This window comes from Papio anubis, chromosome 20 (genome assembly GCF_008728515.1).
Source record: "Papio anubis isolate 15944 chromosome 20, Panubis1.0, whole genome shotgun sequence".
Lineage (NCBI taxonomy): Eukaryota > Metazoa > Chordata > Mammalia > Primates > Cercopithecidae > Papio > Papio anubis.
This window is the reverse complement of record NC_044995.1, coordinates 19,729,686-19,745,460: the sequence shown is the minus strand read 5'-3', so window position 1 is coordinate 19,745,460 and position 15,775 is coordinate 19,729,686. Positions and strand designations below refer to the sequence as shown.

The window sequence follows — 15,775 nt, the reverse complement described above, 5'->3', positions numbered from 1 at the left end:
TGCACCTGTTAGACACCTGCTGTTATAAACAAAGATGAAAGATTAGTGTTGGTGAGGATGTAGAAAAAAGGAACACTTGCACACTGTTGAGAGCACTGTAAATTACTACAGCCATTTTGAAAAAGTGTAGAGCTTCCTCAAAAAACAAAAAATACAATTACCATATGATCCAGCAATCCCACAAAGAATTGACATCAGTATGTCAAAGATGTCTGCACTCCCATGTTCACTGTAGAATTATTCACAATAACTAAGATAAGGAAACAAGCTAAGTGCCCATCAATGTATGAATGGATTTATTTTTTTATTTTTACCTTTTTGAGATGCCCGAGTCTCGCTCTGTCGCCCAGGCTGGAGTGCAGTGGCACGATCTCGGCTTACTGCAAGCTCCGACTCCCAGGTGCACGCCATTCTCCTGCCTCAGCCTCCCGAGTAGCTGGGACTGCAGGCACCCGCCACCAGGCCCGGCTAATTTTTTTTTGTATTTTTAGTAGAAACGGGGTTTCACTGTGTTAGCCAGGATGGTTGCGATCTCCTGACCTCGTGATCCGCCTGCCTTGGCCTCCCAAAGTGCTGGGATTACAGGCGTGAGCCGCCATGCCCGGCTGAATGGATTTTTTAAATGGAGGATATATATACAGTAGAATACTATTCAGCCTTAAACATGAAATTCTGTCGTTTGCAACAACATAGGTAAACCTAGAAGATATTATGTTAAGTGAAATAAGCCAGGCACAGAGAGACAAATACTATATGATCTCACACGTGGAATCTAAAAAGTTGAACTCTTAGAAGTAGAGACTAGGAGGATCGTTACCAAAGGCTGGGGGGTGGGGATGTGGTGGATGGGGAAAGGGGAAATGCTGGTTAACAGATACAAAGTTTCATTTAGATAGGAAGAATACATTCTGCTGTTCTTTTGCCCAACACAGTGACTACAGTTACTGTATTGTATATTTCAAAATAGCTAAAAGATAGGATTTTATATGTTCTCACCACAAAGAAATGGTAAATATTTGAGGTGATGGATATGCTAACCAGCCTGATTTGATCATTCCATCATGTGTTCATGCATAGAAATATCACATTGTACCATATAAATATATATATACAATTATTGTACAAATATATACATCAATATACAATTGTACATACAATATGTACAATTACTGTACAAATATATACAATTGTCAATTAAAAATTTTAATAAAGAAATCTAAAATAACAGTTGCCCCCTGTGAGCATCTCATGATAAATCCCTTTACTGTCCTTCTCTACATACACCGAGTTTTAAAAACAGAATCAGCTAGAACATTGTTGCTGTTCTGAAACCTATCTTTCTCATTTAACACAAGTGAACATTTTTCTTTGTCAACAAATGGTAAACATCATCCATTCTAATGGCTGTATTTTTTAATAGGTGGAGTTGTATCTTCAGGGCAGATTCCTAAAAGTGGAATGGCTGGGTCACAAGGGAAACATGTAGGTAGTTTATGTACATGTTGTCAAATTTCCCACCATAAGGGTTGTGCCAGTTTGTTTTCCCACCAGCAGTATATGAGACTGCCCGATTCCCCGTACATTCATTCCTGTGGCTGCTCTAACAAGTCACCGCAAACTTGGTGGCTTTAAACAATAGTTTACTCTGTCACATTCTGGAGGCCAAAACTCCAAAAATCTAGACATCAGCAGGGCTGGACCACTCCTAGAGATTCTAGGGGAGAATCCTCACTTTGCCTCTTTCTCTGGTGGCTGTAGCCATTCCTTGACCTGTGGCCCCATCCACCTCCAGGGTCACATTGCTGCCTCCTCTTCTTCTGTCTGCCAATCTCCTTGTGTCTCTTTTAAGGATGCTTGTCACTGGATTTAGGACCCATGCAGACAATCCAGGATGAAGTACTCATCTCAAAATTCTTAATTTCATCTGCAAAGACCCCCTTTCCAAATTAAGTAACATTCACAGTTTCCAGAGATTAGGACATGGACATATCTTTTTGCAGGGTCATCAGTCAGCCGACTATATCCTGTCTCACCAACAGAATATGTTGTTATACTTTTTAATTTTTGTCATCCTGATAGGTTAAAAATGGTCTCAGTATTCCACCCTCCCCCCACCAAGAGACAGGGTCTCACTTTGTTGTCCAGGCTAGAGTGCAGTGGTGTAATCATAGCTCACTGTAACCTCAGCCTCCTGACCTCAAGCAAACCTCCCACCTCAGGCTCCCAAAGCACTGGGATTATAGGTGTACGCCACCTCACCTGGCCTTTCTCTATATTATTTTAATTTGCATTTCTCTTTTTACACATTTAAGGGCCCCTTTTACATATTTTTTGTGAATTGTTCATTTCTTTTACCCATCTTTTCTGTCAGGTTTTTGGGTCTTTCCCTTGACATTAAGAGCAGTTTTGTTTTGTTGAGACAAGGTCTCACGCCGATGCCCAGGCTGGAGTGAAGTGGTGCAATCATGGCTCACTACAGCCTTGACTTCCAGGGCTCAAGTGATTCTCCCACCTCAGTCTCCCAAGTATCTGGGACTACAGACACACAACCACACCCAGTTAATTTTTTGTATTTTTTTGTGGAGGTGGGGTTTCACCAGGTTGACCAGGCTGGTCTTGAATTCCTGGGCTCAAGTGATTGGCCCACCTTGTCCTCCCAAAGTGCTGAGATTACAAGGTGTGAGCCACAGCACCTGGCCAAGTTTTTTTTTGTTTTTTGTTTTTTCAATATATATATTGGGAATTGTTATAGACTAATTTGTTCCCCCTCCAGTTCATATGTTTAATATTATTAACTATAGTCATCGTGTTGTGCAATAGAACACCAGAACTTATTCCTCTCGTATAACTGAAACTTTGTACATACTGATCAACCTAACTCTTAATTTCTAGTAATTTATGTAGTAAATTAAAGACTTAAGACATACAACCAGATATGTGTAGAGAGAGTGAACAAGAGGGAATTAACAAAATAATTACACGATAAAGGGTGGGTGCTATGGCTCACACCTGTCGTCCCAGCACTTTCAGAGGCTGAGATGGGGATCACTTGAGGCCAGGAATTCAAGAACAGCCCAGGGAATATAGTGAGACCTCATCTCTATAAATTTTTTAAATTATCTGGGTGTGGTGGTGGTATGCACCTGTAGTCCTAGCTACTTGGGGAGCTGAGGCTGAGGTGGGAGGATTACTTGAGTCTAGGAGTTTGAGGTGGCAGTGAGCTATGATAGTGTCACTGCACTCTAGCCTGGAGTACAGAATGAAACACTGTCTCGAAAATAAAAAAGAAAGGTTAAATTACAAACTACTACTATGTACAGCAACATGAATATAATGTTATATCTATATGTATCTATGTATAGAAATAATGTTGAGCAAAGGAGGTCAGACACAACAGTACATACTATGTGATTCTATCTATATAAAGTTCAAAACCAAACCATACTATTCTATTATAGAGGTCAAAATAATGGTTAACTTTGAGGTGTAATGATTGGGAAGAGATATAAGGGAGACTTCTGGGATATTGGAAAGTTGCTGTGTCTTTAATGGTGGTCGCATGGGTTAATTTTTTTATTATTTTATTATGTTTTTTTGAGACGGAGTCTCACTCTGCCACCCAGGCTGGGGTGCAGTGGCACCATCTTGGCTCACTGCAAGCTCTGCCTCCCGAGTTCATGCTATTCTCCTGCCTCAGCCTCCAGAGAAGGTGGGACTACAGGCGTGCCCGCCACCACGCCTGGGTAATTCTTTGTATTTTTAGTAGAGACGGGGTTTCACCGTGTTAGCTAGGATGGTCTCAATTTCCTGACCTCGTGATCTGCCCACCTCGGCCTCCCAAAGTGCTGGTATTACACGCATGAGCAACCGCGCCCAGCCGGGTTTATTTTTTTAAAAAGCCCGCAAGCTATAATTTTATTTATTTATTTTTATTTTTATTTTTTTGCGACGGAGTCTCGCTCTGTCGCCCAGGCTGGAGTGCAGTGGCCAGATCTCAGCTCACTGCAAGCTCCGCCTCCCGGGTTTACGCCATTCTCCTGCCTCAGCCTCCCAAGTAGCTGGGACTACAGGCGCCCGCCACCTTGCTCGGCTAGTTTTTTGTATTTTTTTTAGTAGAGACGGGGTTTCACCGGGTTAGCCAGGATGGTCTCGATCTCCTGACCTCGTGATCCGCCCGTCTCGGCCTCCCAAAGTGCTGGGATTACAGGCTTGAGCCACTGCGCCGGGCCTCTATAATTTTAAAATTTGTGCTTCCTCGCTCTCTCTGTGTCTGCGTGTGTGTGATTGCATGTGTTCATTTCTTTTAGCCACTTTTTTCTATCAGGTTTTTGGGTCTTTTCCTCGATTTTAAGAGTTTTTTGTTTTTGTTTTTTTGAGGCAGGGTCTCACTCCAACGCTCAGGTTGGAGTGCATTGGCACAATCACAGCTCACTACAGCCTCAACCTCCTTGGGCTCAGGTGATCCTCCCATTTCAGCCTCCCAAGTAGCTAGGACTACAGGTGTGCCACCACACCCAGCTGATTTTTTTTGTTTTTAGTAGATAGGGGATTTCACCATATTGCCCAGGCTGGTCTCAAACTCCTGGACTCAAGTGTTCCACCCATCTCAGCCTCTGAAAGTGCTGGGATTACAGGCGTGAGCTATACACACTCAAAATAAATGGAATATTTGCATTTTTAAATCACATTTTTCTTTCAGTTCTGGTTTTTGCTTCTGAAGCCCAAATTTTATTACACTTAATGAAACCTGTGCATGGGTTAAATAAACACAATTTCCGCTGGATTAGTGGACTTAAAAGACTAATGATGGCCAGGTGCGTTGGCTCACGCCTGTAATCCCAGCACTTTGGGAGGCCGAGGAGGACAGATCACGAGGTCAGAAGATCAAGACCATCCTGGCCAACATGGTGAAACCTCGTCTCTACTAAAAACAAAAATTAGCCATGCATGGTGGCACGCGCCTTGTAGTCCTAGCTACTTGCAAGGCTGAGGTGGGGGAATTGCTTGAACCTGAGAGGCGGAGGTTGCAGTGAGCCGAGATCATGCCACTGCACTCTAGCCTGGCAACAGAGGGAGACTCTGTCTCAAATAATAATAATAAAATATAAAATAATATAAATAAATAAAAGACTAATGATACCATATAGTAGTGAATAGACACTCTCATAGTATGTTGTATATTGGTGCAAACTTAATCAGGGCAATTGATAAAGATGTGTAAGCAGGTTTTAACTATGAAAGCCTCATTCTCAGCAAAATATCTAAGACTCTATAAAAAGATACAATTTACATGTGCACAGAAAGGCATATGCAGTAAAACATTGCATATAATGGGAAAAAGCTGGACAGAACTTACATATCCAAACAAAACAGTGCAGCCATTAAAAGATTATGACACAGTTCATAATTTAGTGACATGAAAATTTGTTCACTATATTTTGTTAGAAGAAACAAGTAGATTTCAAAACAATTGTTATATAACCCTGTTCTGAATAGAAAAATCCTACATGCCTATATCCATGCACTTATTCATAAATGAGGTGAAGTTATTTGGAATAAAATGTTCAAAGTGCTTACTTTAACCTTTTTTAATATTCTCCAATCTTCTGAATTAAGAATCTACTAATTTTACAATGAGAGAAATCTGCTTTGAGAGCAGAAAAAAAAAATAAAAGGAGATATGTGTATGATACCTGGATTGCAATGTTGAAATGGTCTGAATTCTGGCTGAAGAGACCCAAACTTTCTTCATAGACATTCCGGAGCACTAATTCAAATACTGTCTCAAAGGTCCTAAATCTAGAATCCTAAGATTTTATACACAATGAGTTCCTCTTCTCAGTTGCCTCTCATTTACCTGGACACAGAACTCCTGTTAACCTCTTCACGAACTATTGCTCCAAGAAGGAAATCACATCTGGTCTGGACATAAATTAATAGGGTAATTAATAATAAATCCTTCACATAGGCAAAGAAATGGAATTTTGGTCTGATGTGGCTATGGAGAATTGAGACCGTTCCTTAATCATCAAGCAGAAAGAAGTTAAGAAAGTATTCTGGGCCGGGCGCGGTGGCTCAAGCCTGTAATCCCAGCACTTTGGGAGGCCGAGATGGGCGGATCACGAGGTCAGGAGATCGAGACCATCCTGGCGAACACAGTGAAACCCCGTCTCTACTAAGAAATACAAAAAATAGCCGGGCGAGATGGCGGGCGCCTGTAGTCCCAGCTACTTGGGAGGCTGAGGCCGGAGAATGGCGTGAACCCGGGAAGCGGAGCTTGCAGTGAGCTGAGATCCGGCCACTGCACTCCAGCCTGGGGGACAGAGCGAGACTCCGTCTAAAAAAAAAAAAAAAAAAAAAAAAAAAAAAGAAAGTATTCTGAAGGATTAGGGTGATAACACTTTATAAATAACACAGGAGAGACGCCCATTTCCACCTCTAGAAATCTTAAACCAGTCCTTCAGAAAATAACCTAAGAACCCTGAAGATTCCCTAATCAATCAGGGTGAAGAAAGTAAGATGTTCCCAGAATACAGAATTTGAACTGGAAAGGGGAAAACAGATGTAAAAAGGGAGACCCGGCTGGCCGCAGTGGCTCACGCCCAACACTTTGGGAGACCAAGGCAGGCAGATCACCTGAGGTCAGGGGTTTGAGACCAGCCTGGCCAACTTGGTGAAACCCCATGTCTACTAAAAATACCAAAATTATCCGGGCATGGTGGTGGGCACCTGTAGTCCCAGCTACTCGGAAGGCTGAGGCAGGAGAATCCCTTGAACCTGGGAGGCAGAGGTTGCAGTAGGCCGAGATCGCACCACTGCATTCCAGCCTGGGCGACAGAGTGATACTTGCTCTCAAAACAAAAAAAGGGGAGACCCAATTGGCTAGTTAAATGTATGTAGGTGTTATATCACACCCCTGAATAAATTCCTCTGATTTGGGGGTATGTGTGTCAGTCATCTGTACTCCACCCAGAATTCAGTGCCACATTCCTGAGTCTACATACCCGTGAAATGACAGGAACCCGTGTGCCCATAAGGTCCTGGAGGTGAATGTAAAGTTGGTCAAGACATGGGAGCTAGACAGCAAGGAAAAGGAATTGCAAAGGGAAGTTAGTAGTCAAATAAATTACCATCTATCCATGTAATATAATACTAAGACAAATGCAAAGTTGTAGAAAATAGTTAAGGATAAGGAATCTTTTCAAGATACTGTATCAGAGAAATCACTTTACAAAACAGGTTGAACAATACAATTATATCAATATGCTAATTTTTAAAGTCTGGAAAGTTAAACACCTGTTTCAGTTATCTATTGCTATATAACCACTTCAAAAGTTTATGACTTAAAACAAAAAATAATTAGCTAATTATTTTCGGGGGTTGGCAATTTGAGCTTGGCTTGCCTGAGTGGTTCTTCTGCTGATCATATTCATGTGACAACTGTCAGCTGTTGGCTTGGTGGAGGCTGGATGGTCCAAGATGGTCTCCCTGAAATATCTGGCCGTTGTTACTCACTGGACCTCTCTCCAAGAGATCTTTAATTCTCAAGCAAGCTGCTCTTAGCCTTCAGTCATGGTGGTCTCAGGGCAGGAAAAGGGGAAGAGAAAAAGCTGCACGACTTCCTGAAGCTTTGTCTCTGAAGTCTCACAATATCACTTCCACCACATTCTATTGGTCAAAGCATTTCACAAGGCCCTGCCTACTAGTAACCAAACCACTGACTAGCATTTCAGGAGGAGAAAAAAATACTCCCTTTCTGAAAAACAAAATCAAAGAGAACAAAAATAGAAAATACAACAAAACTTCCTTGACCTTGGTTTTCAGATATGCTCAGCAATGGTTCCCTTTCCTTGGGGCTCTTAGAGAACCTCGAGGCAACGGAGAAGGGGAAAGGAAAGGGGTAAGAAATCATGAGACAAGAACTTTCTTGGAACCCAGACTGGCTAAACTGGAAAAAATTATTCCCACCACACAAGCTCTCATCATCTACCATACACATACTCAGATAGAAGTAAAAGGGAGATGGGAGTACTGATAATCCTTCTTAATATTCAAGGGAAAGGCCAGGGTCACTGATTCCCAGGACTGGGGACTTTCTCTAAATTCACATAAGTCTCCCGGGGAGACATCTCTGGGAATGATGTGGTTCACATGGAACCTGACCTCTGAGAGTTCCCAAGGGAGAGCCTCTGAGGAAGGAATCCTACTCCTAGGCTCTCCCCATCACATCTTCCCAGAACTCTGCCTGAGAGACACTTACAACTCGAAAAGCCTCGTTCCAAAAACAGGTCTGTGCTTTTTCTGTTTGCAGATTTTACTCCACCACTCGATTATCCCTTCCCTTTTTACGGCTATTTCACTGCAGCTGGGGTCTATACAGCTATGAAGCAGGAGAAAAAAGGAAGCTGGGAACTCAGAGATGCAGAGCCCAAGAAACAATCGAGTCTAAAACTGCCACTTAGTTGGGGACTCTACCAGGATCCCGTGTTAAACACCAGGCTGAGAACTGGGGACGGGGGTGCCCTGAGAAGACAACGGGCCATGCTTCATTGCAAGATGACTGCTTAACATAGGCATCGATCGTAGTCCTCACAGGCACATGGGGGAGATCTTCGACAGACACCTCAGTCCCAACGTTAAACACAGCACTGCAGAAATGAAGCTTTACCCGTTACACACACAACATCACAGACTTAAAGGTTCTTCCATCACACTAGGCCACACTGTCACGATGGGAGGTCTCAAACACTACAGTGTCACACACCCCACATGACAGCCGACCACGGCCACCCAGAGGTCCCGCATGCTAGCAGGGACAGGAACACAATCACGCACCTGTTGCAGCCTCCTCGCCGCGCACACAGCCTCCTTGTCCTGGCGTCAAACACGCACACACGCATACACAGGTCCGAGCTACGGCCCTGCACACCCTGTCTGCGTCCCGGGAGCCCGGGGCTTCCTCACTGTGAGCGCCGCCCGCACCCCAGCTATGCACTATGAGAACTTGGAAGCGGAACCTGAGATCAAAGTTCGAAAACGGCCCGGGAGCCTGTGGGAAATGTAGTCCAAGGCCGGAAACGCCCGGATGTGGAGAAGGCGCGCGTAACCGGTGGCCCGCAGGAATGCGCCGCGGAGACACCTGGGAGTCGCCCTCCGCGCGGGAGTACGCATGCGCAGACGCCCGGCCGGCGAGCGAAGGTGAGGCTGGCTGGTCGGGTGGTGGGACCGGTAGGGAAAACTGAGGAGGCAGGCGGGAACCTGGGCTGGGGAAAACAAGAAGGGAAGAGGAGCAACCTGGGACGAGGAGTTGACGGGAGGAAAGTGCGAGTCCGGGCCCCCGGAGAAGACTGGGAGGGAAGCAGGAACCAGAGCGCGGGCCGGGGAGTGCCTGAAGAAGGGAACCGGTTGCCCGTGGCGGGGGTAAGCTCCGCAGTGGCAGGAATTTCGTCTGATTTTCGTCCCTCGGCTCCTGGAGCACGGCCTGGCATACAACAGGCGCTCCGTATGTGTGTGGCTTTTCGTACCTGTCCTGTGTGTTGTGGTAGGGGAATGTGTTGTTCTGCGTGACGTTGTGGAACCGGTTGTTTATGAAAGTGATGCGGTCCCTGCGTGTCTTAAGTTTTAACTTAAATCAGGTGCGAGTCGATTTGTGTTTTAGCCTGTGTCCGACTTCGGAGAGGCGACAGTGAGGGCATTGTGAGTGAAAGGTTGTTACTTTTTGTAGAAGTGTCAGTTCAGCGAAATTGTGCACGACGTGGGGGCCTATGGGATTATGACTATGTAGTGGGTGATACAGCTATGAATATGCCTAATTTTTAAAGTACTTTGTGTGCACGACCTATGATGACTGTGAATGTGGCACACTGTGCGACTTAGTACTTGAGAAACCGAGTGCTGACTAAAGTATGCATTGTTTAGATTGACTTCCAAGTGTTGGGCATTTTATATATGCCTATAGAATTTGAGTCTGGTAATTAGACAAGTAAAGTAGTGATTTTTTTTTTTTTTAATGGAGAAGAAGAGGCAAAATAATTTTCAGAGGGTAAGATTGGACCCATGCGCGGTGGCTCACGCCTGTAATCCCAGCACTTTGGGAGGCTGGGGCAGACAGATCACCTGAGGTCAGAAGTTTGACCAACATGGTAAAACCCCGTCTCTACTAAAAATATAAAAATTAGCTGGACATGATGGCGCATGCCTGTAGCCACGCTACTCGGGAGCTGAGGCAGGGGAATCGCTTGAACTTGGAGGTGAAAGTTGCAGTGAGCCAACCACTGCACTCCAGCCTGGGCGACAGAGCGAGACTCTGCCCCTCGCCCTCCAAAAAAGACCATTTATTGGGAAAACCTGGTATTGACTGATGACTGATATGCTTAAATGAATAGAACACCACTGGGACCAGTATTTTAAAGATAAAAAAAACTGTATCTCGTAACTGTTACTCTCAAAATTCCTATTTGGATGTATATGTGTGTGTGTGTGTGTGTATATATATATTTGTATTTTTTATTTTTTTGCTGGATGAATTTCTTCTGCTGGAAGCCTGCAATGTGAAAGGATACATGATTAGTTTCTTCTCTAATTCCCCAACCTTTATTTTGTCTCCTCTTTACTCCCTATAGTCTTCAGCTCTCATGGATTGGGAGCTGGGAAAGGAATGAGAAGACGGAAGTCGGAGACAAGAAGAGGCTAACATGACTGATACCGCTATAATTTAGTGTAAGTCATCTCTTACCTTCCAAGAGAACCTGCTGCTTGGAACCTCCAGATATGCTTCCCTTCTCATGGACATAGCCTCTTCTGCAGCTGCTGCCCCAGTGCTTCCTCTGGGCATGCAGTGGCCCACCCACTCTGGTGGGTGAGTTTGTCCAGTCAGTCCTCTTTGATAGGACCCAAGACAACCCAGACAGCCTCCACCCATGGGGTCTTCACCTAATGCTAAGGTGAGAATTAGCCACCTCAGTCACTTTGCCCTCCCAAATCCTAGAAACATGTACATTTTTGCCAAGAATTCTCCCACCACTTTGGTTCCTGGTGGACTCAGGGTCTGAGGGACCGCTTTGTGTTGTAAAGAAGGGAGAATCACTCACGTTTTTCCCCCTGGAAAAACACTGTTCTAAAAATAATAATCTCTTAAAAATACATTTTCTTCTCTCTTCTCTCAGCCTTTCCACCCTCCTAAAGGAGGAGTTTAATGATAGCAGAATTTTACACTCGACAGCTGTGTAAGATCCTGTTCTGAAATGAAGTTCTCTTAGAATTTTGTTTCATTCACCATCTTTGGGATGTCAGTTGAGGCTGAGGCAGAAAGACTTCTAAGTTTTCATCCTATTAAAAATGAACAGTGATAACAATTAGAAAACTCAGGGTTGTTGGAAAAAACATTAACAAATCAATAGGGTGTGTATGTGGAAAGTATGGGGGAAAAAAGACTTTATTTACAGTGGTCATCAAAAATAAGGGATACAAAGGAAGTGACTTTACTAATTACATGATACGTCATTAAAAAGCACATCTTAAAATAAGACTTTGGGTGGGGCACGGTGGCTCATACCTGTAATCCCAGCACTTTGGGAGGCTGAGGTGTGTGCACTGCTTGAGTCCAGGAGTTCAAGACTAGCCTGGGCAACTCAGTGAAACCCTGTCTCTACAAAAATACAAAAATTAGCCAGGCATGGTGGCATGCGCCGGGTGGCTAGCTACTCAGGAGTCTGAGGTGGGAAGATCACCTGAGCCCAGGGAAGTCAAGGCTACAGCGAGCCGTGATCACACCACTGCTCTCCAGCCTGGGCAACAGATTGAGACCTTGTTTCAAAACAAAACAAACTATAAAACCCTTAGGAAAAAACACATAGGCATACATCTTAATGATCTTAAATTTGGCATGCATGCTTTTGGAATTACTTTCCTGGTGATTGAAATGTTCTAAAATTAGATTGTGGATGATTGTTCATTATGATGGTCTGTGAATATACCAAAAACCATTGAATTGTATACTTTAGATGAGCGAATTTTATGGTGTGTAAATTATATCTCAATGCTGTCATTTGAAAAATCTTGGCTAGGCCACCTCTGCAATGTGTAACTGAGCAAGCCATGAGTGTCTCCTGTGTTAGTCATGTTAGTCAATTTCAGGTATAATGGGACCTACCTCACTCAGGGTTTTTGTGAGGGTCATTGGATCTACATCACAGGGAATTATTTTGGAAAGTGTAAAGAAATAATTGAATTCCAACTATCCAAGAGAGGGAAACTGGGTGAATTAACCAAGTACAGTGCCACTGAGAAGTATTATGCAGCTATGAAAAGGGATCAATTGCATGGATTTATGGAGAAGGGCCTCCAGGATACTTCGAATTTTTTTGTTTTGTTGTTTTGTTTGTTTCTGAGACAAGGTCTCACTCTGTTGCCCAGGCTGGAGTGCAGTAGTTTGATCATGGCTCACTGCAGCCTCCACCTCCCTGGGCTCAAGTGATCCTCCCACCTCAGCCTCCCAAGTAGGTGGGGCTACAGGCATGTACAACCATACCTGGCTAATTTTATTTTATGTTTTTGTACAGTTGGGGTCTTGCTGTGTTTCCTAGGCTGGTCTTGAACTCCTAGGCTCAAGTGATCTGCCCACCTTGGCCTCCTCAGGTGCTGGGATTATAGGCGTGAGCCACCTTGCCTGGTCTCCAGGATACTTTGTTAGTGACAAAAGCAATAGGGAATATTATATTCTATCTTTTATCTAAGTTTTCAGCTTATCTTTTCATTATTCATATAAGCAAATGTATATATTTGCATTTTTTTAAACTCATGTCACCACCATCACCCAAATTTAAAAAGAAAACAAAAACAGAACACTTCTAGCCCCCATCCAGTTACCCTGGCACAAAAATAACCTCTGTTCTAATTTCATCTCATATAAAAGGAGTACATGCCACCATGCTGGCTAATTTGTGTATTTCTTCAGTTTAGTAAGGATGACAGCAATCAGTCAGCTATAGTTGCCCAGACTGCAAGTACATGCGAACTCCATGCAGCTTACGGGATCCTCCTGCCTTCAGTCCTCCCAAAGTGCTGGGATTGCAGGCATGAGCTCAGTTCAGTTGCATGTTGCAGTTCATTCATATTATTGCATGTATCATTGCTTCATTCTTAGTACAAAGTAGTATTCCACTGTCTGGATGGATCAGGATGGATCACAGTTGGTTTCCATTGATTATCTATTTATCCAATTATCCATTGATGCACACATAGGTTGTTTCCAATTCTGAGGTGCTTATGAATAAAACTGCCATGAACATTCACATTCGGGTCTTTTTGTGGATACATGTTTTTGTTTGTCGTGGATAGATACTCAGGAGTGGTATTGATGGGTGGTTTAAACAGTTACTTTAAAATGGTATCTTTACATGGAATAGTTTGGCCTCTTGATTGTGGTGGTGGTGACACAAATCTAAATGTGTGATAAAATGGTAAAAACATGCACATAATGAGTACATGGAAAATTAGTGATATCTGAAAGAAGTTGGCGCATTGTGTAATGACAATTTTCTAATTTTTTATTTTTATTTTTTAGAGACAGAGTCTTGCTCTGTTGTCCAGATTGAAGTACAGTGGCACAGTCATAGCTCATTGTAGCCTCAAACTCCTGGGCTTAAGTGACCCTCCCGCCTCAGCCTCTTGGGTAGCTAAAAGCGTACACGCCATCATGCTGGCTAATTTGTGTATTTTTATTTTGTAGAGACAGAGTCTCACTATGTTGCCCAGGCTGGTCTCAAACTCCTAAGCTCATGCAGTCCTCCTGCCTTGTCCTCCCAAAGCGCTGGGATTACAGGCATGAGCTACCTACTGTGCCCAGCCAGTTTTCTGATTTTGACCGTGTGCTATGGTTATGGAAGATGTGACCATTGTGGAGAAGCTGGATGAAGGGTAAATGAGACCTCTCTGCACAATTTTTGCAAGCTTCTGTGGGTCTATAATCATTTCAAAATAAAAAAATAAATTTTAAAAAGAGCCTGCTGCAAGACTGAGAAGTGCCTATGGTGTCTGATTCCCTCTTGTTGGGCATGAATTCTATTTCCTACTCTAGGCACTTTTGGACAAAGCCATGCAGAATATCTTATCCCATACCTGCCCCTGTGAGCCGCTTACCCTTTCTCAAAGTTTCCAGCAACCCTGGGAGTAGGCGGGATGTGGTGGTTCACACCTATAATCCCAGCACTTTGGGAGGCCAAGGCAGGAAGATCACTTGAGCCCAGGAGTTGGAGACTAGCCTAAGCAACATAGTAAGACCCCATTTCTTTAAAAAAAAAAAAAAAGCCAGTCTTGATGGTGTGCGCTTGTAGTCCCAGCTACCCAGGAGGCTGAGATAGGAGTATCACTTGAGCCCAGGGAGGCCGACACTGCAGTGAGTGGTGATGGTGCCACTGCACTCCATCCTGGGCAACAGAGTGAGACCCTGTCTCAAAAACAAAAAAATTAAAATGAAAAAATAATTAGCTGGATGTGGGTGGTGCATGCCTATGGTCCCTGCTATGCAGGAGGGAGAATTGCTTGAGCTGAGGAAGTCGAGGCTGCAGTGAGCCATGATCATGCCACTGCATTCTAGCCTAGGCAAAGAGTGAGACCCTGTCTCAAAAATAAAAATAAGACTTGAATAAAAGGACAGGAAGACACAATATGATAAAATGTCAAAACTTCCTAACATTTCATGGATTTCCATTAAAATTTTAATAAAAATGTTTGAACTTTCTGGCATTGTTAAGAGAAAATAAACACCAGAAATTCTGAGAGAGAAAAACTGTCAGGGAAGTAGCCCTCGTAGATACTAAACTGTTTTAAAACTGATAACTGTAAGGTGATCCTGGCAGTTAAATGAACAGTTCAGTGGAAATAAGTATAAAGCTCAGGTCTACTTAGATATATTAAAGGGAATAAAATATGCGATAAAAATGGCAGTTTTGATGAGTGAAGGAAATACAGATTGTGGAGTACCTTGTGATACCAAACTAGATGGGCAAAGTATTTTTATTTTTATTTTTATTTTTTATTTATTTATTTTTTTTGAGACAGAGTTTCATTCTTGTTGCCCAGGCTGGAGTGCAGTGGCACACGATCTTAGCTAACCACAAACTCCATCTCCCAGGTTCAAGTAATTCTCCTGCCTCAGCCTCCGTAGTAGCTGGGATTACAGGCATGTGCCACCACGCCCAGCTAATTTTGTATTTTTAGTAGAGACGAGGTTTCTCCATGTTGGTCAGGCTGGTCTCGAACTCCCAACCTCAGGTGATCCGCCTGCCTGAGCCTCCCAAAGCGCTGAGATTATAGAAGTGAGCCATCGCGCCCAGCCTAATTTTTAAAATTGTATTTTTACATGGAAAAAAACAAATGAGAAACTATAAAAAATTATTTGGGGCTGTGCACAGTGGCTCACGCCTGTAATCACACGTAGGAGGAGCACATGAGGCCAGGAGTTTGAGACCAGCCTAAGCAACATTGCAAGACCTCATCTCAAAAGAAAACAATAATTTAAAAAAGTAGCCAGTCATGGTGTTGTGTGCCTTTCGTCCTAGCTACTTGGGAGGCTGAGACAGAATTGCTTGAGCTCAGGAGTTTGAGGGTGCAGTAAGCCAGAATAGTGCCACTGTACTCCAGCCTGGATGGCAGAGTATGACCCTGTCTCTAAAAAAGAAAAATTATTTGGAACTCCTTCCACAAAAATAAAGGATTAATTTCTTTCCTTTAAAGAAGTCTAGCAACATTTCAGAAAATAAAAATAATAGAAAAT

The 15,775-nt window shown here is 43.4% G+C and overlaps 1 protein-coding gene and 1 long non-coding RNA gene across 8 annotated transcripts in view; one reads left to right on the top strand and one right to left on the bottom strand.

The window, feature by feature from the left end:
• Positions 1-1,046: 1,046 nt before the first annotated feature.
• LOC116271659 lies at positions 1,047-7,078 on the bottom strand. Its single transcript, XR_004180300.1, has 2 exons — positions 7,005-7,078; positions 1,047-2,024 (listed from the first exon to the last, which is right to left on the bottom strand). It is a non-coding gene; the product is annotated as an uncharacterized LOC116271659 (long non-coding RNA).
• Positions 7,079-7,509: 431 nt separating this feature from the next.
• The window catches only part of ZNF567 (zinc finger protein 567), a 31,588-nt gene continuing 23,322 nt past the window's right edge, over positions 7,510-15,775 (top strand). For 2 of the 7 annotated variants that reach the window (XM_031659556.1, XM_031659552.1), the window contains exons 1-2: positions 9,205-9,420; positions 10,623-10,719. Coding sequence is in view for 2 of the 7 variants with exons in the window: in XM_031659555.1 (XP_031515415.1) it covers positions 10,920-10,943 (24 nt within the window). In the remaining 5 variants the exon portion in view is untranslated. The other 5 variants (XM_031659555.1, XM_031659551.1, XM_031659557.1 and 2 more) reach the window with 4 other exon arrangements.